The 20,742-nt window shown below is 39.9% G+C and overlaps 1 protein-coding gene across 1 annotated transcript in view; it reads right to left on the reverse strand.

Annotated features, from left to right (window-relative positions):
- Positions 1–20,742, reverse strand: part of LOC126248505 (protein purity of essence) — a 446,891-nt gene that overhangs the window by 146,028 nt on the left and 280,121 nt on the right. Inside the window, 3 exon segments of the mRNA XM_049949542.1 lie at positions 4,432–4,575; positions 5,759–5,907; positions 16,431–16,562. Coding sequence (XP_049805499.1) covers positions 4,432–4,575; positions 5,759–5,907; positions 16,431–16,562 — 425 coding nt within the window.

Consider the following 20,742-nt stretch of genomic DNA (forward strand, 5'->3'; position numbering starts at 1 on the left):
TAAGTCACAAAATTTAGAAAGGAAAATGGATAGGTTGAAGTTAGAAAAATGGTTCAAATGGCTCTGAGCACTATGGGACTTAACATCTGTGGTCATCAGTCCCCTAGAACTTAGAACTACTTAAACCTAACCAACCTAAGGACATCACACACATCCATGCCCGAGGCAGGATTCGAACCTGCGACCGTAGCGGTTGAAGTTAGATATAGTGGGAATTAAGTTCAGTGGCAGGACAGGACAGGACTTCCAGTCAGATGAATACAGGGTTATAAACACAAAATCAAATAGGGGTAATACAGGAGTAGGTTTAATAATGAATAAAAAACTAGAGTGTGGATAAGTTACTATGAACAGCATAGTGAACATATTACTGTAGCCAAGTTAGACACAAAGCCTGCTCCTACCACAGTAGCACAAGTTTATATGCCAACTAGCTCTCCAGATGATGAAGAGATTGAAGAAATGTATGATGAGATAAAAGAAATTATTCTGGTAGTTAATGGAGACGAAAATTTAATAGTCATGGGGGACTGGAATTTGATACTAGGAAAAGGAAGGGAAGGAAAAATAGTAGGTGAACATGGACTGGGGGAAGGAATGACACAGGAAACCGCCTGGTAGAATTTTGCACAAGCATAATTTAATCATTGCTAACACCTGTTTAACAATAATGAAAGAAGACTGCATATGTGGAAGAGACATGGAGACAGCGGAAGGTTTCAGACTGATTATATAATGGTAAGATAGGGATTTCGGAATCAGGTTTTAAATTGTAAGACATCTCTATGGGCAGATGTTGACTGACCACAGTTGGTTGTTTATGAATTGTAGATTAAAACTGAAAAAATTGCAAAAAAGGTAGGAATTTAAGGAGATGGGACCAGGATAAACTGAAAGATCCAGAGGTTCCAGTGAGTTTCAGAGGGAGCATTAGGGAACGACTGACAAGAACATGGGAGAGGAGCACAGTAGAAGAAGAGTGGGTAGCTTTAAGAGACGAAATAGGGGAGGCAGCACGGGATCAAATAGGTAGAAAGACAAGGCCAAGTAGAAATCCTTGGATAACACAGGATATTGAATTTAATTGATGAAAGGAGGAATTATAAAAGGGCAGCAAATGAAGCAAGTGTAAGGGAATACACTCGTCTAAAAAATTAGACTGATGGGAAGAGCAAAATGGCTAAACAGGAATGACTAGAAAAGAAATGTAAAGATTTAGAAGCATATTTCACTAACTGAAAGACAGATATTGCCTGCAGGAAAACTGAAAAGGCCCTCGGAGAAAAGATAAGCAGCTGTATTAATATCAAGAGCTCACATGGAAAACAAGCCCTTAACAAAGAATTGAAAACTGAAAGGTGGGAGGTGGGAGGCATATACGGAGTGTCTATACAAGGGAGATGAACTTGAAAGCAATATTATAGAAATGGAAGAGGACATATATGAAGGTGAAATTGGAGATACGATAGTGCAAGAGGAATTTGACAGAGCACTGAAAGATCCAAGATCAAACAAGGCCCCAGGAATAGACGACATTCTGTCAGAGTTACTGATAGCCTTGGGATAGCCAGCTATGAAAGAACTCTTTGATCTCGTGAACAAGATGTATGAGACACGCAAAATACCCTGAGACTTCAAGAAGGCAATACTGCCTCTACGACTCATATGTTAAGAAAAGGCAAAACTGCATTTATAGAATTTGCAGACTTAGAGAAAGTTGTTGACAATGTTGAGTGAAATACTCTATTAAATTCTGAAGGCAACAAAGATAAAATACAATGACTGAAAGGTTATTTACAACTTGTACAAAAACCAGACAGCAGTTATACAGGTAGAGGGGCATAAAAGGGAAGGAGCAGTTGAGAAAGGAGTGAGACAGGGTTGTATCCTATCCCCGATGTTATTCAATCTATACACCAAGCAAGCAGTAAAGGAAAACAAATAAAAGTCTGGAGTGGGAATTAAAGTTCAGGAAGAAAAAAACAAAAACTTTCAGGTGTACCGATGACATTACAAGACTGGGAACAGCAGTTGAATGGAATGGACAATGTCTTGAAAGGAGTATATAAGATGAACATCAACAAAAACAAGACAACGGTAATGGAATAGGAAATCTTTTGAGAAGGTATTCGTCTGAACTGTAGCCATGTAGGGAAGTGAAACATGGATGGTAAGCAGTTTACACATAAAGATAATAAAAGCTTTTGAAATGTGGTGCTACAGAAGAACACTGAATATCAGATGGATAGATCATGTAAATAATGAGAAGGTACTGATTACAATTGGGGAGACAAGAAATATGTGGCACAACCTACTAAAAGAAGGGATCGGTTGATAGGACACATTCTGAGACATCAAGGGATTACCAATTTGGTGGTGGATGGAACTGTGTGTGTGTGTTTGCAGGGGGGGGGGGGGGGGGTAAAAATTGTGGTAGATGACCAAGAGATGAATACAGTAAGCGGATTCAAAAGGATGTAGGCTGCAGCAGTTATTCAGAGGGAAGAGACTTGCACAGGATTGAATGGCATGGAGAGCTGCTTCAAACCAGTCTATGGACTGAAGACAACAACAACAACAACAACAACAACAACAACAAATATTTGTACTTGATAATGAGAATAAATTCCCAAAATGTGCCTTGTTATGCATGAAAAAACGTAACTGGTTCAGCATTTCATTAATTAAACCATTAATGTCACAGTTTCAGGCTTTCTATAAAAAAAAAAAAAAAATAAATAAATAAAAAAAAATCATCCTAACTTCTACCACACTGACAATGGATTTCATGGGTACCTATCTTTTGTAAAAAGCAGGTGATCTTTCACAGTACTCAGAAGAGCTGGCAGTGGGCGAAGATTGTATTCAGTGTACAAGAGCGATGCATCCAACACGAGCAATACACCCACCTTCTAAAGCCCAATTTACCAAGGAGTTGGAAAAGGATAAATATATCCTTTTTCTTGTATATCACAGTTCAAAGATTGTGACATGGTGCCTTTTGCAAGCCGACATATTCAGATCTGTACAGTTATCAACACCCTACACAGAAGAATGGTGTCCTGAAAACATTTGTACAAAAGGTGCATGTTACTGCTGATAAGGACCACACACAAGAAGAACTTTAATATCTTAAAAAAGTTTTTGAAGATATGGAAGATGTACAAGGCTTTGCAAATCCAACCAAAGGCTCATGTCACACCTCAAGAAGCTGAAGGGGAAGGATCAAATTCATTGTCTTCATACCACCTGTAGAGAATTTTTCTTCAAAAATGGGTCATATCCTACGTAAATACAAAGCTGAGTTTATTTTTCTGTCAACAACAAAGACAGCCATGCTCATTGGCTCTGTATGCAATGACCTGATTTTATGGAAGGCAGGTATGAATATGATTACCAACAATGTGGACATACCTTAGATACAGGTCAAGAACATGGCACGAAACATCAACACTGAATCTGCCTGCTACAGTCTGATAAATTTATTGTGTCGAGCACTGTATGCTGGCAAGCCACAGAATGGACTGTAAAAATATCCAGATTTTAACATAAATTTTGCTCTTCTAGAATTTGTTTTTCAGGGATTCTTTTGAAACATGTTTGATAAATGATTCAATTGACTGTGATGATGGCTTGAATCTTGACAAAATGAGGAATTCAGCACTGACGATACCCAACTCTCAGAGAACAGTGCAGTGTTTGTGTAAACAAGTTAAGTCCTCCAGTCATGGCTTTGAACACCGAATAATTTTATATAAACTCAATGAAAATTAAACCTGGGTTAATTTCTGTATACAGGCACTAAGTACTCCAATACTTAGACTTTTACGTGAAACAGAAATGCAAACAAATAAAGCAAGCAGATTTTAAATTCTGTTTATGACAAACAAATTTAAACCTGGAAGTGCAATTATCTTCTTACAAACTTTCTCACTTTTAATATGTCTGGACACATGGAACTATTGTATTATGAACTGGAACAGGCACTATAACATTTATTTACTATGTAACATAGATGATTAACTGTGAAAACCCAATTAAGAACTTGGTTTTATGACAGCACAAAATTACTGTTCGTTAATTATACTGATAACATGGAAGCAATATAAATTATGTTTTCATTGGAAAATTTATTTTCATTATTATATTTGAAGAAATGCCTTCCAGCAGTTACATTTATAAATTAACAATTTCATGCGGGAGTCTACCAAAAAGATAGCTACCCTGTATCTTGAAATTGAAATGTGTACAATAGGTACAACTGAACAAAAACATTATCCACATTTGATGAAGCTGCTCAATGCTAGTGGTTTGAAACAAAATTTTTATCTCCATAACCATGGATAGAAAAGCTCTGCTACAGACAGCATTCTATTCAACACATTGTTTAAAAAATAATTATCATAAATATGTATGCACTAGTATTGTCACCTGTTCAGTGGGAGAAGTACGTAGAGTACTACCGTCAGTAGCAGCAGTGGACCCTTCATCATCTGATCCACCAGCAGATGCTGTAGTATCCGAATAATGACCAGCCTCCTGATGAGTTCCTTGGGCTAAACTAGGATCCATTCCCTATGAATATGGAGAACAATTTTAATATTAAGTTCTACTTCAAAATAATACTACTGACGTGAAAAGTGCACTTTTAAATTTAATATGATAATGGAAATTTGAAAGTCAAGAAAACATTGCATGAAGAAATCTGGGACTGTTGTCTTGATTGTTCTTTACCATCCACACAAACCAAGACTGAACAAAAGTTTAATACAAAATCTAAAATAATCTGCTTCTTTGTGTCCCTAAAGAATTTTCAATGTTTTCATTCCACAGTGAGTGTTTGCCTTTAGTCACACCATACTTTACATTGAATTGGCAAAATACATATCATACCATGAGTGCAGTTCCATGAGAAATAGAAATAAATAATAATAATAATAATAATTTTTCATGCACTTTGATTCTGGAAGAAAGGATCAAGATTATGTCTCTATTTTTAGCATATTTGTCTCTCATCATTTAGTATCATTATCATGGTATGAACTGCTGTTTATTATGAATGCCTTTTTTAAAAAATTTCATCAGTCATGGAAACTAGCAATTAAAAAGAAGTTTAAAGATATGAAACACAATCTCCCATTCAATTACAGAGGACAGAGTATTTTTTTGAAAGTGAACAACAGTCACCATGCAAGGATTATTCAGGCTTCAACTTGACAATGACACTGCAAATCCCTAAAGGTAAAAGATGAAAAGTTAAAACGTTCACATTAAATAGTTGACTGAATAAACCTTTCACAGGTGCCTCCATACATATACCACCATGCCATCATCAACATACAAATGGAACGCTACTCATTCTTCCAATTCTTTAAGGACCAAATTATGATGTATATCTAACCACTGTTGAAGTAATGTACACTTTTTCAGTTTTAATATCACAAAAACTGATTTAATGGGGTACAGGACAGGCCATAAACTTAATGAAGGAACCATTCATACATCATACTTTCTTTTTGAACCCTAAATACAACACCGGAAAGTTGACTTCTCTGATATCTCAGGATATTATGCCCATTTTATAAAGCACATTCTTTAGCACTGCCTAGCAATATGTGCGTTACAAAGCAGTTCCCTACATCCAAGAAAATAAATACTTAAATTGCTGCAGACAAATTCAAGTACACATTTGAAACAGTGGATTAGTGGTTTAGTAGAATTGATCAGAAATCAAAAAACACATACATTAAATACAGACCTGTAAACTGAGTGCTATTGCCAGTTCAACTAATGTTTCATCATCGGTGTCAGGAGGTATGTCCATCAAAGCTGGGAAGTTACCGGCAGCATTCAACAAGGTTTCTACTGACCCATCACTTATTGAGCTTGAACTAGCACTATAACCTGCTGAAAGAAAAAGTATAAGTCTTACCTTAAATGGTACACAATTTCCACAATGTCACTGCTACTACAATTTTTCTAATAAAGAGCATCAATGTTTCACACAAGACCTGTTGTTAACAGTACTGTGTGTGTTTCCTCAGCTCCTCTTCCAACACTGGTTTACAAAGTGATGAATATTTAAGGTCTAATCTTTGGTAATGAAAGGCTCTCTCTCTTGATGGGCAGCGAGTTACCTTAAGTTCAGGCCAGGAAGGTTACAGGAGTGACGGATGCGCTGTGAGAATAGCTCCCATCTGTGCTGCTCAGAAAAGCTGGTGGTGGTGGGGAGGATCCTGATGGCACTGATTGTGAAGCAGCCATTGAAATCTTTCATGTTGTGCCACTGAGTGGGCTACCTTGTTTCTGGCAACAGTTTGGTAGTGGCCACTCATTCTAGTTGACAGCCAGTTGGTTGTCATGCCAATGTAAAATGTTGTGCAGTGGCTGCTGCAGAGCTGGTATATAACATGGCCACTTTCACAGGAGATCTCTAATGGAGTAGGATAAGCCAGTGACAGGACTGGAGTAGGTGGTGCTGGGTGGGTGGATTGGGCAGGTCTTGCATCTGGGTCTTTCACAAGGGTATGATCTCTGTGGCAGGGGATTGGGGGTGGGAGTGGCAAAGAGGTGGACTAGGATGTTGTGGAGGCTGGGTGGTTGGCAGAACATCACTTTGGAAGGGTCAGAAGTATTTTGGGTAGGATGTCTCTCATTTCAGGTCATGATGATAGATAAAGTCCTGAAGAAGGACATGGTTCAGTCATTCCAGTCCGGGATGGTACTGGGTAAAGAGGGGGCACTTCTTTGTGGTCAGTTCTTGGGATGACTGTGATGATCAGGTGTGTGAGAGGATATGGCACGGGAGATCTGTCTGTGAATTAGGTCATATTGCTTGTCTGTGAAGGCCTTTGTGAGCCCTTTGGTATACTAGGCAAGGGAGTTCTCATCACTACTGATGTGTCTATCACGAGTGGCCAGGTTGTACGAGAGGGATTTTTTGGTATGGAAGGGGTGGCAGCTGTCAATGTACAAGTACTGTTGGTGACTGGTGGGTTTGATGTGGACCGAGGTATGGACGGAGGCATGTGAGAGGAGGAGATCGACATCTAGGAAGGTGGCATGTGGGTGGAGGAGGACAAGGTGAAGTGGATGGGAGAGAAGGTGTCAAGACTGTGGAGGAATGACGATAAGGTGTCCTGGCCTTGGGTCCAGATTATAAAGCTGTCATCAACAAACCTGAACCAGTGTGTGTTTCCTCTAGGTGGATATGAAGAGGATTGCCTAGGAGGGTGCCATGTGTGTGCCCCTGCCTTTGCCATGAATTTGTTTGTTTGCTTCCCTTTCAAGTGTGAAGTAGTATTGGGTTAAGATGTAGTTGATTACGTGTACAAGGAATAAAGTTGCGGGTTTGGAATCTGCAGGATGTCAGGAGAGGCAGTTTTCAATTGTGGCAAGGTTATAGGCATGAGGGATGTTGGTGTATAGGGAGGTTGCATCAACAGTGACTAGTAGGGATCCTGGAGCTAAGGATGTGGAGATGGTGGAGAGCTGTGCTGGAATGATTGGTATTTAACGTGGGAGGCTTCGTTTTGGACAACTTGTTGGAAATGTTGATCAACAAGGACTTAAGATTCTTATGATGGGGCCACTGTAACCAATCACAATGGGACACCCAGGATTGTTAGGTTTGTGGATTTGGGGGAGCACGTAGAAGGTGGGTATGCGAGCTGTTGTTGGTGTGAGTAGGGAGATGGATTCACAGAAGAGGTTGTTCTAGGAAGGTCCCAAGGACTTAAGCAAGATTGGAGGTTATGTTGCACTTCTGGGATGGAGTCACTTTGGCAGAGCTTGTAGGTGGAGATGTCGAACTACTGGCAGAGGCTCTCTGCCAGGTAGTCGCTCTGGTTCATGACAAAAGTGGTGGAACCTTTATCTGCTGAGAGGATGATCAGGACCGGATCCATTTTTTGGTTGTGTAGGGCAGTCCTTTCTTCTATTAAAAGGTGGTTGTTCTTAGGGAGGGACATGAGGAAGGATGATGAGATCGGGCTGGAAGTTAGGAATTCGTGGAAGGTGACCAGGGGATTGTTAGGCGGGAGTGTAGGAGGGTCATAGTTGGATGGTGGTAAAAATTGAGACAGGCAGGGGTTTGATGGTGGGACTGGATTGGCTTTGGTTGGAGGGGTTGGTGGCAAAGAAGTGTTTCCTCTGAAGGGAGTGGGAGAAGGAGAATATGTCTTTCACAGGTCCAACATTGTTAAATCTGGGAGTAGGGCTCAATGTGAGGTCTTAGGATAGGACTGAAATTTTTGTGAGGCTTAAGGATTTTGGTGGAAGGTTAACAACAGTGTTCTGGGACTGTTTAAGCTCTGGATTTCGAGTGTTGGTAGGGGTTTATGGAGGATGTGGTAGGTTGGAAATATCAGCTAGGCAGAGTGTATGAGGGATTGAAAAGGAAGAACACTATGGGTAGGATGGGGGTTGGACAGTGGTGCCCCAAGGTGGGAGTACGATGTTAGCAAGTTGGATAATTTGTGGAGCTGGTGTTTGGAATGTTGTTCTATGTGTTGGAGTGTCTGGATTTCAATTTGGGTGATGAGGTGTAGGTAGTGGGGATTGCACAATAACAGTATTTTCCAGATGCAGTGGAGGTGGGTCAGGGATGCTGTGCCATGGAGATGAGTGTTTGTGGAACCAGGTTTGTGTGGGAAAGGGACTGGCAGAATCAGAAAAGTTGGAGATCATTGTGGAAGGTGGGGTGGGATCCAGAAATACAAGCTTCAAAAAGGAAGGGCATTCTGAAAGCTAGCCAAGCTCTGTACCTTTTGATTGTGTACCTATCGGTGATTTAGCATTTCTGCCTTTTGGCGAGTCATCATCTTTATTCCTAAATAATTTAACAGTTTTAGTATGTTACAATTTTATTGGCTACCAACTCGAAGATGCATTTACTTGAAAAAGATTTGATCTGCCACAAACTTTAATGAAAGAAGAAGAAATTCCAGCAATAAGAAACAGAGATGCAACGTCTAATTATTTTGTAAGTGAAACCGATAAAGCGCCTGTGCAGAACAGCAAAACCTGAGGTGTTACATAAGGTGAAATGAGATGTATCATATCACTTCTTTCATCTGTGGCAACGTTTGTTCATGTTAAAAATGCGTGCACAAGCGGTGGGGGCACCCGCTAAGTTGTGTGCATGAAGGGAGTGGTTCCTCAAAGTCAGCTGTCGACAATCTCTCACACATCTGCATTTTGAATGTCCTTATCATTTGCTCAGCTCCCGAATTCAACACAGGGTAGAAAGAGGTTGTGGTCAGAGGCTTAAAGCCATTTCATAGATAAAAACCCTAAAATGCAGATGCTGTGAACTGAGGCCCGATGTCGGAAACCAGGGTTTAAGGTGCCTCCTGACGGAGAGGCCATGGATGGTAGATACTGTGGTGGTGGTAGCTATTCATGCCACATAAGGAAAGTTAGAGAGGGCATCAACAACTAGCAACAACATTGCTCCCCAGAATGGTCCAGCCAAATCAAAATGCACTCTTTGCCACAGTTGGTCAGGTAGTGGCTAAGGGTTTAATTGCTGTGATGGGGCTGCCTGACTATGGGCACAGGCCTGATAGTTCTCGATGGTGTATTCTATGGTGGCATCAACACCAGGCCAATATACTTTATGCTGCACTATTACCTTCATTCTCCACATTTGCTGACGTGCAGTGTGGAGTACTTTGGTTATGCAAAAGCAGAGAATGGGAGGAATTACCACCCGACATTCAGAATCAGTTGTAGCTAACAAAATGACACCCCAAGTGATATTAAGCCTGTGCCATAATGACAATTAGATGCACCACTCCTTCTCAGTGCCCTTAGGCAGATGCTCTGGTCAACCCCGCTGTGTCGCAGAGGATCATGGCCTGTTTCTGCTGCTACTTCACAAACTATAACCAGGAATTCATCAAGGATATATCAGTGACTTGCATGCAAGGCAAAAAACAGCACTTTGAGCCTATCAAAGTTTGCATTTGGAATGCATGGCAAGCAGGAAAGGGCATATGCATATCAGTGCTGTGTGGCGGGCCGATAATGGATCTCATAGGTATAGTTACTCAGTAACAATTCCCAGCCTTGCATTTGCTACATTTACTTACAGGGAGGTGTTGAAAGAGGGCCAAATAGCCAAGCAAGGGGCATGTGACTGGTGATCAGTTGAAACACAGTACCACAGAGACACTTGAGACTTCTCGACACTGTATGTGATAGCCAATGCCTCTTTCTCAGTTAGTGAATAATTCCTCTGGGCTACATTTAATGTTTTACATGCAAATGTAATGGGCTGTTCCAGCTTATCGGTGTATATTTGGGACAACATTAACATCAGTGCCACAATCTAACACATCAGTCACAAGCGTTTAGCATTTGCCGGGATGGGACGTTGCTGAACAAGGGATCAGCATAAGGTTCTTTTTAAGTTGTAAGAAATTCCTTTTGTAAGTTTCTGGTCACACAAATTACACACAATTTTTACTCAATTGAAAAAGTGGATTGGAAATCTGGGCAGCGTTGGGAATAAATGTCGCATAATAATTCATTTCCTCTTGAATGACTGTAGTTCTTTCAGGTCCTTAGGAGCCAGTAAAAGAGCGATTGCATCCACATGATCCTGTGAGGGTGTGAGCCCATCTTTACTTAATACACATCCTACGTACTTTTCATTTGGTTCACAGAAACTACATTAGTCGAGGTGACAACACATATCATGGACTTGGATCGGCTCAAACAAAATCTGTAGACTACACAGGTTTTGCTCCCACATGACCCTGGTAATCCGCAAGTCATCTAAATAATTAAAACAGGCATTTCTGAAATATCACGGGAGAGATTTCAGCCCAAAATTGCAACCTGTTATAATGATACAAGCCGAATGGCATATTATCCCCTTAAAACTGTTTCATCTGAATCACCTATACGCACCTGAAAGAATGTGACAGCGAGATCTATCTTTGAAACATAATGGCCCCCCGCATGGGAACTGGATACAGATAACATTTCCTTGAGCACTAATAGTAGACTTAAAATCAACAAAAATTCTAAGTGATCCATTGGGTTTCTTAACTAAAACCATAAGCATTGCCCACTGGCTAGATAATACTAGGGATATTACTCCCATAGTTTACAATCTATCTAGTTCTGCTTTAACTTGATTGCACATGGCGAAAGGCATTAGATGTGCTCTGCAAAACTTATGCACTGCCAACTGCTTGAAGTATACAGGGGCTTGGAGACCTGTTGCACACCCTAACATAGGCTCAAGCAGCTACTTATACTACACACATAATGTACTAAGTTTTGTGAACCATTGGTCTGGAATTTGGAAACCAAAAAGTGCATAAGCGTCTAAGTAAAAAGTGTTAGGTGTCATCCACGAGCTGACTACCAGCAGTGTTAGTTGCTGAGCTACATAAGGTTGGACTAAAAGCTGACCCTGCAATGGGATCGACTGGCCATTGTGCATCACTACTCTGTGTTGAGGGTACCAAAGCTATGGGCAGCCGATGCACTGATACCTGTCCACATTTATCAGACACATGGCCACTCTTGTCCAACTGCAAATCTGTCATTGCTTCATTAGTTTCAAGCTGCAGCACGCACTTCTGCATCCCATCTGCAACTGCTATGAGCACTGGCATGCAGTGTACCAATGGTAATTTTTTTTGTTGCACACCACCGAGGCAAACATTTGTAGATGCCCTGGATTGCGGCATGCAAACCAGGTTATGTCACAGAAAGAGCAGTGACTCCATTGATGCTGTGGGCTGCAATTGGTACACAATTTGATGGCACAAACTCTTCTGGGTGCCTTCAACAACAGCAGGAAGGAAACTGATGTATGAGCCTCAGCTTGCTTTGGGACACACCAACAGCAAACAAAGTTCTTCTGTTTTTGGGCATCTAGCAATAATGAGATTGGTGAATCACAAACTACTGCACTAACTACTCAGAAACCCGTGTTTTTGGAATACAAAATGAACAGGTGTTTGGTAAACTGGATGGTGACGTTGACTGGAAGTCGTCACTTGATCACGGAGCACCACGGCAACCAATACTGCTAACAAAGTTAACACAAGAAGTAACATAAAACATAGCTTGAGCTTATGCTGTTACTTCTTAAGGTTTGGCAATTTTCAGAAAATTGTTTTGGGTTGGATGAGATGACTCTAAAGCCTTCTTTCTTACTTCCCTATCAGGAGAGAGATGTTTAACATCATCATGGATTAAGGAGTCTGCATATGATTGACCACAATGTTTACAGGGAAAAATAATTACACCTGTGTGTGAAACCTTGGAAGTCAGCAGCCCATGCTGTATTTGTTTGTTTATGGTGCTTAGCACATTTGTTAAATTTGAGCCTCGCTTCGACTATGTGGGTTTGGTGACCGTAATAGTCAGCAAACCACAAACATCAGGAAATAGACAAATGTAATGTATTGCGAATACATGGAAAGAAGGATCCTTTATTGTATGATTATATGATAGCGGAACAAACACTGGTAGCAGTTACTTCTGAAAAATATCTGGGAGTATGCGTGCAGAACGATTTGAAGTGGAACGATCATATAAAATTAATTGTTGGTAAGGTGGGTACCAGGTTGAGATTCATTGGGAGAGTGCTTAGAAAATGTAGTCCATCAACAAAGGAGGTGGCTTACAAAACACTTGTTCGACCTATACTTGAGTATTGCTCATCAGTGTGGGATCCGTACCAGATCGGGTTGATGGAGGAGGTAGAGAAGATCCAAAGAAGAGTGGTGCGTTTCGTCACAGGGTTATTTGGTAACCGTGATAGCGTTACGGAGATGTTTAATAAACTCAAGTGGCAGACTCAGCAAGAGAGGCGCTCTGCATCGCGGTGTAGCTTGCTCACCAGGTTTCGAGAGGGTGTGTTTCTGGATGAGGTATCGAATATATTGCTTCCCCCTACTTATACCTCCCGAGGAGATCACGAATGTAAAATTAGAGAGATTAGAGCACGCATGGAGGCTTTCAGACAGTCGTTCTTCCTGCGAACCATACGCGACTGGAACAGGAAAGGGAGGTAATGACAGTGGCACGTAAAGTGCCCTCCGCCACACACCGTTGGGTGGCTTGCGGAGTATAAATGTAGATGTAGATGAAATCTGAAACTGCTGGGGTCATAGAGTGGGTGGAGCTTCTGCATCACTTTGTACATATTATTGCTAGAAGACTATAAGAGTGCATTCTACGGTTCTGCATCAGTTATTTTACTTGCCTTGCAGTGAAGGAAAAACTGACATAAACAGACCTCCAAACACTCGTCTGCCTTGTTGGAGCAAGTGAATGGCAGAGTGGGAGGTGATGAAGTTCTAGCTTTAGGCTGTTGTTGGCTTTGCAGCAGTTTTAAAAATAATTTCTGTTGTTGCTGTCTGAATTTCCACTGCTGTTCTTCTCACAACTGTTCCTGTTTCTAGAATTTTCACTGCTTTCTTTGCTGTTGCTGCAGCTGCTGCTGCTGTTGTTGTTGTTGTTGTTGTTGTTGTTGTAGCTGCAACCACTACTCCCACAACTGTAGAAACTTGAGAGCCATGCTTCACTAGATAGTTGCAGAGTAAAAGTCCTTGTCATCAATATTTTATTGCACTGAAAGTCGTCATACGTGTACACAAATGTGAATCAAAACATTACACAGGCAAGATCAAACACACTATTAATCAATGGTGTGTATCTAAGTCTTCTATAAGCCATGGAAAATATGGGATGGAATAATGACAATATTATGGAAGTATAGTTGTTACTCAGCATATAGCACACATGCAGAGTCACAGATAGGCACAACAAAAAGATTGTCAAACCAAGTTTTCGGCCAAACAGGCTGAAAGCTTTGTTTGACAGTCTTTTTGTTGTGCCTCTCTGCGACTCAGCATCTCAGCTATATAGTGAGTGGCAACCAACCTTTTTATAATGTGTGTGTGTGTGTGTGTGTGTGTGTGTGTGTGTGTATTTCAGCACTGTTTTGCTGGAGAGCGTATCATAAAAATCTCTCTATTTGAGTACAAAGAACTTCTAGACAATATGTTCTCTGCAAAACTATTAAGTAACATTTTAACAGGTGGATTTGGGGCAAGCATCTCTACTGCATCAAGGAATCTAAGAGTGTGAAAGAACCTTTTTGTCAATATGAATAATAAAAAATCTGAGTGCATGACTTCAAAGAATTGAGTGAAATGCAGGAAAATGTAAAATATAGGAAACAACTTTTTAAGCAGTGAGCATTATGTGCAAGATCCCTCTTGCATTTTTGTAGTTTATGTATGATACATGTACATGATAGGCATTAAAATACTCATCAGGGATTTTTTATTATCCAGTAAAGGTTATCTGAATTCTGTGTTATGTTTAGCCACTGAAGAAAGTGGAAGTGGCAATCTGTCTGGGACACACAAATGTTCAACTTAATTTCACTCATCATAATCAATGTTTTTAGAAAGCCTGCAGTCGTGTCATTCATTATTTAAATGATCAAACAATGCACCAGTTACATAATTTTCATGCTTACAAGGGAACCTCCCCGTCGCACCCTCTTCAGATTTAGTTATAAAATGGCACAGTGGATAGGCCTTGAAAAACTGAACACAGATCAATCGAGAAAACAGGAAGTTGTCTGGAACTATGAAAAAATAAGCAAAATATACAAACTGAGTAGTCCATGTGCAAGATATGCAATATCAAGGAGCATGTGAGCTCAGTAGTGCCGTGGTCCCGAAGTTAGCGTGAGCAGTTGCTAAATGAAAGGTCCTTGGTTCAAGTCTTCCCTCGAGTGAGAAAATTAATTTTTTTATTTTCAGTTTATGTGACAAACTCTTATGTTTTCATCATTTCTTTGGGAGTGATTATCACATCCACAAGAAAACCTAAATCGGGCAACGTAGAAGAATCTTTTTACCCATTCGCCAAGTGTACAAGTTAGGTGGGTCGACAACATATTCCTGTCATGTGAAGCACATGCAGTCACCAGTGTCGTATAGAATATATCAGACGTGATTTCCTGTGGAGGAATTGGTTGACGTATGACCTTGCAATCAAATGTTTTCGGTTCCCATTGGAGAGGCATGTCCTTTCGTCTACTAATCACACGGTTTTGTGGTGCGGTCGCAAAACACAGGCACTAAACTTATATATTATGGACAGATCATAACTTTGCGAAAATAAAGAAAATAAACTTTTCACTCAAGGGAAGACTTGAACTGAGGACCTCTCGTTCGGCAGCTGCTCACGCTAACCACGGGACCACGGCACTATTGAGCTCATATTCTCTTTGATGTTGCCTATCTTGCGCATATATTACTCAGTTTGTATATTTCGCTTATTTTTTCATAGTTCCACACAACTTCTTCCTGTTTTCTAGATTGATCTGTGTTCAGTTTTTCAAGGCCTATCCACTGTGCCAACTCGTAACTAAATCTGAGGGGGGTGCAATGGGGAGGTTCCCTTGTTAGCATGACATATATAAAGAATTTATTCTCACTGTCAAGCACAAATATTTACACAAGTATTTTTTGTGATGTTTGCAGATGTGCTGTTCTGCTTCTCGTGCACTGCAGTCATCAATTTGAGGTTATACAGTACTATGCCTCCTCCATTATGCAGAAAACCACACATACACAAACCATCACTCATGTTATTTGTGTGTGAACATGTACAGGAGGTTCACCAAAAGTGCAGTATGATGACATTGACTTCAGAAGGAATGGAGACCTAAATTACTTCTGAATCAATAGTTCTTTAATGATATATTACCCACAGATGAGCAATTTCTGTGGAATATGGGTGAATTTAAAGACAACAAAGCAGGAATATGTAAGAAATGAATTATTAACTAACACTACTGATAAGTATCTAATTACTGTGAAATGTATGGGATCATGAAATGACTTTCATTTGGAAAGAAAGGGGTAAAAGGGGTAATAACATTTAGGGCTTTCAATACAAATTAACACAGCAAACAAATTCAAGACTTAACTTCACAACGGAACTGCTGTGTAATAATCTTTGATATTAAACACAGTCATTAATTAAAGATGTGTTTTTCAGCACATTGTAAAATATCTGTATCAAATTTTCTATATATTTTGGGGAAAAAACTGTTATAAATCTTATAAAAGGTTCCTCCGATTTTTTCCTTGTGGTTAAAGAAGTTAGAAAGAAAATGTTGTCATTAATTGCCTTGTGTTTCACTGCATCATGAAAATTACGATACAACATGAAAAAAAAGTATATTTATTTTCTTTGATGACCTATAATTTTAAAGAACAAGAAAGTATATTTCAAAGACTATCCCACAGTTTAAGACAACTTAAACTGTGTGTTCTGCCATACAGCAGGTCTTGTCATGGGATAAGCCTTGCCAGAGAGGTCCACAGCATGAATAACAAGGCATGGTAATAAAATAGTTTAGATACAGCACTCACTCGGTTCGGGAGCCAAGCTGACAGTCGGTTCTGGAGGCTCTATAGCCTCGGCCTGCTCCTGCTGCGTGCGTTCTTGTGACTGTACAGATCCTGGCGACTTTTCATATGTAACTTCTGTGACAGTGAGACCACCTGCAATGGAAGAAGTATATGTTATGATCTTGTAAGACAATGGGAAGACATGGGAAAAAAAACAACAGTAGACTCAACTCCCCAGTAATTATTAACAAATGAACACAGTAACTATTACAAAATTTATTCGACAAAAATTTTGGATCATCCACAAATAATCAAAAGTTCCTAGCATTGCGAATATAACAAATCAAGTATACAACTTGTTAAACATAAACATCTATAAAATTATTCCCTATCCCCAATAACTGGCACTACGTATTGTGATTATGATATGAGTTACTTTATGGGTTATTCTACAAGAGTAGATATATGAGCAGATGCTGACCATAATCAAATATAGACATTAGTGTAGAAATAGTAAATGACTGATTCTTTAAAGAATTGAGCTCTCATGTATAAAACAGATTCAAATGTCAGGTATGCTTGAAGTTTTTTGGAAGTTACTAAGTGCTCTCATTATGGAACACCAGAGGAATATAGACTGAGCAATTTGGGCTCCATTATAAGGAAAAGCTAATTTTTCTCGCATTTCAATATTTATGATGTCATATCTCCTGAACTATGTGTTTTACAATGGTATAATTTTGCAGGTACATTCAGTTGTGTTTGTGGGTACTGTCTGGAAACTGTGTTGCAAGAAGTCAGTAGTAAAGAAAAGTAATAAATTAAAACGTCATGTCTGATCCTGAAGTTTTACTGTATGAACAGCAAAAATGAAGTAGTAATAACTTTTTTCCTCTCATTGTGTGTGTGTGTGTGTGTGTGTGTGTGTGTGTGTGTGTGTGTGTGTGTGTGTGTGTGTAGTTTGTAAGAAATTGCTACGTGCTCTCATTCTAAAATACAAAATGTCTGAAGTCCAGGTATTTGCATACCATGAATTATGCTGCCTGAAGACATATACTTACTGTATTAAGCTTTTAACCCAGCATTATACCTCTTAATGTGTAGATTTGACTGCATTTTAAATTTTTTAATACACTCAATAATTATGCAAAATATTAAAAATCAAATTTCTATCTCAGGAAGCCATTACATATGCAACCTGCAGCTGGTACTGGGTTCTGAGACAGTTTCTTAATGATACGGATACTAACACAAATACGAAAACACTCCTATGTAAAACATAACTAATTTTCAGAAGATATATAGCTACTTAACATGTAGCACTCCCTCTCTTTTTCTAAATGCTGTGATGGAACTACAATGGAATGTACTTTGAGGTGACAAAAGTCATCGAATATTGACATGTTCACACAAAGATGGTGGTATTGTCGAGTACACAAGATATAAAAGGGCAGTGCATTGATGGAGTTGTCATTTGTATTCTGTGAGTCATGTGAAAAGGTTTCCCATGTGACTATAGCCACACAGCAGGAATTAACAGACATTGAATGTGGAATGGTAGTTGGAGCTAGATGCATGGGACATTCCATTTTGGAAATTGTTAGGGAATTCAATATTTCAAGGTCTACAGAGTAAAGAGGGTGCTAAGAATACCAAATTTGGGCATTACCTCTCACTGTGGACAATGCAGTGGCCAACGGCCTTCACGTAATGACAGACAGCAGCTGTGTTTACATACAGCTGTCAGTGCTAACAGACAAGCAACACTGCATGAAACAACTGCAGAAATCAATGAGGGACAACAGCACAACATCGCCTGCAGTGTCTCTCCTGGACTCTAGACTATCGGTTTGACGCCATGTCACTGGAAAACAATAGCTTAGTCAGACGAATCCAGATTTCAGTTGGTGACAGCTGATGGATGGGTTTGAGTGGGGCACGGGCCCCACAAAGCCATGGACCCAAGTTGTCAACAAGGCACTGTGCAAGCTGGTGATGGCTCCATAATGGTGTAGGCTGTGTTTACGTGGAACGTACTGGGTCCACTGGTTCAGCTGAACCAGTTATTGACTGAAAATGGTTATGTTTGTCTATTTGGAGACCATTAGCAATCATTCATAGACCTCACATTCCCAAACATGTCACTGGGCCACAATTGTTCGCAACCAGTTTGTAGACTATGCCAAGTCATGTTGCTGCACTACACCCATCAAAAGGACATCCAATACTATGTTACAAGATATCCTATTACTTTTGTTACCTCAGTGTATATGCAGGTGAGGTGAGCAATGGGGAAGAATTAGGATACATGAGCAAGAACATTGCAGGTTGATAATATGGTGGTGGTGTGTGTGTGTGTGTGTGTGTGTGTGTGTAAGAGAGAGAGAGAGAGAGAGAGAGAGAGAGAGAGAGAGAGAACACTATCACGGGCTACAATTACTTTTAAAGTGGCCTTGTATCTTAAAGGATAGGTTACGCTAGTGATAAGTTCGGAACTGTATGCAATATGTAAATACATAGGATAGGTCTCGTGGTTTGGTCTTACACATAGGTACAGTCTGGGATCACAACAGGCATAACAATGGACAAGGATACTTTGTAAATTGGTAGCAGTGGAAAGATACTTTGGGGTGAATAGAAACAATTTTGATCAGGATTTCTAGGCATTGTAAAAGATAGTTCTCTCTTTCATGGGGTATTGGGATTTAAATGTTCCAACCCAGAATGGTAATCTGTAATGATGAAGGTGGGCCAGGTTAGAGGGTTAGTGGGAGTATTTATATTGTATAAGGGGTGATTGAAAAGAGTCTGTTTGAGGGTGTTGCTGCAGCGTAGATTCAACATAGCATGACTCAGATGCAGGTATATAAGCACCAACATGTAGCGGAGGTATTAGTGTTGTCTTTATGTCTTCCTGATGTGCATGTGGTAATGTGGAAAAGCGATTCCACATAAGACACCAGTTGATGTGGGAGGATAGCCTCATCCAGTAACGAAATGCAGAACTTATGTCAACTCAAGTGGGAGACACTCATACATCTGCCCTGTAGTCTTGATCTCTTCCCATGTGATCATCGTATCTTCAGGCCCTTACAAAAGGCCTTTGAAGGGTTGACAATTCCTGTCAATTGAGGATGTGTAGCAAGCAGCTGCAACTTCTTCACGTGGCAGGACATTGTGTTTTACCAAACAGATATATTCAACCTAGTACGGCGGTGGGATGCCTGCCTCACTGGCATAATGACTCTGGACTGTGAATCCTTTGAATGGATACTTTCTGTTCGCCCCTTATAGGATGACATGGCACAGAAGCAGCTTTTGTGAGCCATATTTGTAAGGCAGTTCCTGCTCATAAACATCTCTGAAAGATTTTCAAGTAAACTTGGAAATTTTTAATATGCAAAAGGAGATAAACTACTTTTGGTGGTAGGTTGATGAATGACAGACATTTTAAATAAGTTATGATACGGGTTGTGGATATAGTCTATTGAGGTAGCTTAGAATGCAAAATCGAACCAAATTAAATTGATTGGACTGATAATAAGGTTTTGGTGAAATAAGGACAGTATGTCTTAATCATTAGCCCACGATTTTTACAGCAGCTTATGAGGAAAGATGTAATAGGTTTGGCTCCTTGCAGCAAATTCATCGAAGGTGACTTGTCAATGATCAGGGAAATCCTTTCAGAGGAAGCCAAAGAAAGTTGTCTTCGATGTCTATGTTTGTTGATACTGAGAAGTACACAAATGGTAAGTGTACCAGAGAGGGGAAATGGGGATATGGCAAGGGAGAGAGGGTTTCAAAAAAGAGTATAGACTCAGCTGAAAGGTTTTGATATGGACTGAATACACAGTGACGAACACACTTCTAATATGCTTTAAGTTCTTTCACATAGACACTACTTTCAGCACGTAGTGCACTGGGAAAACTTGATCGTATCCTCTGCCCAGGTTTTACTACTGCTTATTGCTCCCTGAATTTTCTGAAATTAAACAATGTTATTTACTGAACTTGTGAAACTTTCTTGTTCAAGATACACTTTAAAGAGACGTCTACAAGATCAGCATTAGTTATCATCAAATACTATTTCTACAGCATGGTTTCATGCAATGAGAGCTTTTAAGATCTTGTAACGGAGTATACCACATTCTGGGGCCTACATATTAACTCCTAACCATATATTACTACATGTAGCATACAGGTGTTCTCACTCACTCCCTGAAACATAACTGAAGTTGGGATGGCATCTGGAGCTTTTTCTTTTTCTTCTTTTTTAATACAAGCATTATCATTTAGCACTCTATTCATAATATATGTGCCAACTGCAAAATAC

Source organism: Schistocerca nitens, chromosome 3 (genome assembly GCF_023898315.1).
Source record: "Schistocerca nitens isolate TAMUIC-IGC-003100 chromosome 3, iqSchNite1.1, whole genome shotgun sequence".
Classification (NCBI taxonomy): Eukaryota; Metazoa; Arthropoda; class Insecta; order Orthoptera; family Acrididae; genus Schistocerca; species Schistocerca nitens.